The 501-nt window shown below is 64.5% G+C and overlaps 1 protein-coding gene across 1 annotated transcript in view; it reads left to right on the top strand.

Annotated features, from left to right (window-relative positions):
- Positions 1 to 385: 385 nt before the first annotated feature.
- BFSP1 (beaded filament structural protein 1, filensin) overlaps positions 386 to 501 on the top strand; it is a 37,398-nt gene continuing 37,282 nt past the window's right edge. The window contains exon 1 of the mRNA XM_008588559.1: positions 386 to 496. Coding sequence (XP_008586781.1) covers positions 386 to 496 — 111 coding nt within the window. The remainder of the gene's footprint in view (positions 497 to 501) is intronic.

The following is a 501-nucleotide window of genomic DNA, read 5'->3' as shown; positions in this document are numbered from 1 at the left end:
CTTGGCTCCTGAGATGGTCCTACTTTAACAAGCTCGCCTTGGGTTTCCCTCCCAGTCGCCAGTGGAATTAATCAAAAGAACGTCATGCCTCTCTTGTCCCCTGACCCTACATTCAATCATAAAGCCATCACGGAACAAAAGCTCATTGCGCAGCGTAACCTTCTAACCCCAGCGCTGTGCGGGCCGCTAATCCGGCTCACAATGCGGGCTGCTGCCCTTTTATTCTCCGGCGCCCGGGCACAGTGTGGAGCTCAGCAGCTGACCGGCTCTGGAACGTCCCAGCAGCGCGCCGGGGCCCCCCGACGTTTATTTAGCAGGCTGCGGGCTCCGCGAGGGGCCTTCCGGAGAGCCGACCGCGCGCCCGCTCGCAGGCTGCAGAGGAGCCATGTACCGGCGCAGCTACGTCTTCCAGACCCGCAAGGAGCAGTACGAGCGCGCCGATGAGGCGCCGCGTGCCGCCCAGCCCGAGAGCCCGGCCGAGGAGGGCCGGCTGGGGGCGCC

The sequence above is a fragment of the Galeopterus variegatus genome, unplaced genomic scaffold (genome assembly GCF_000696425.1).
Source record: "Galeopterus variegatus unplaced genomic scaffold, G_variegatus-3.0.2 Scaffold129, whole genome shotgun sequence".
NCBI classification, from domain to species: Eukaryota; Metazoa; Chordata; class Mammalia; order Dermoptera; family Cynocephalidae; genus Galeopterus; species Galeopterus variegatus.
Note: the sequence above shows the minus strand (reverse complement) of the source record. Positions and strands in the feature narration are given on the sequence as shown.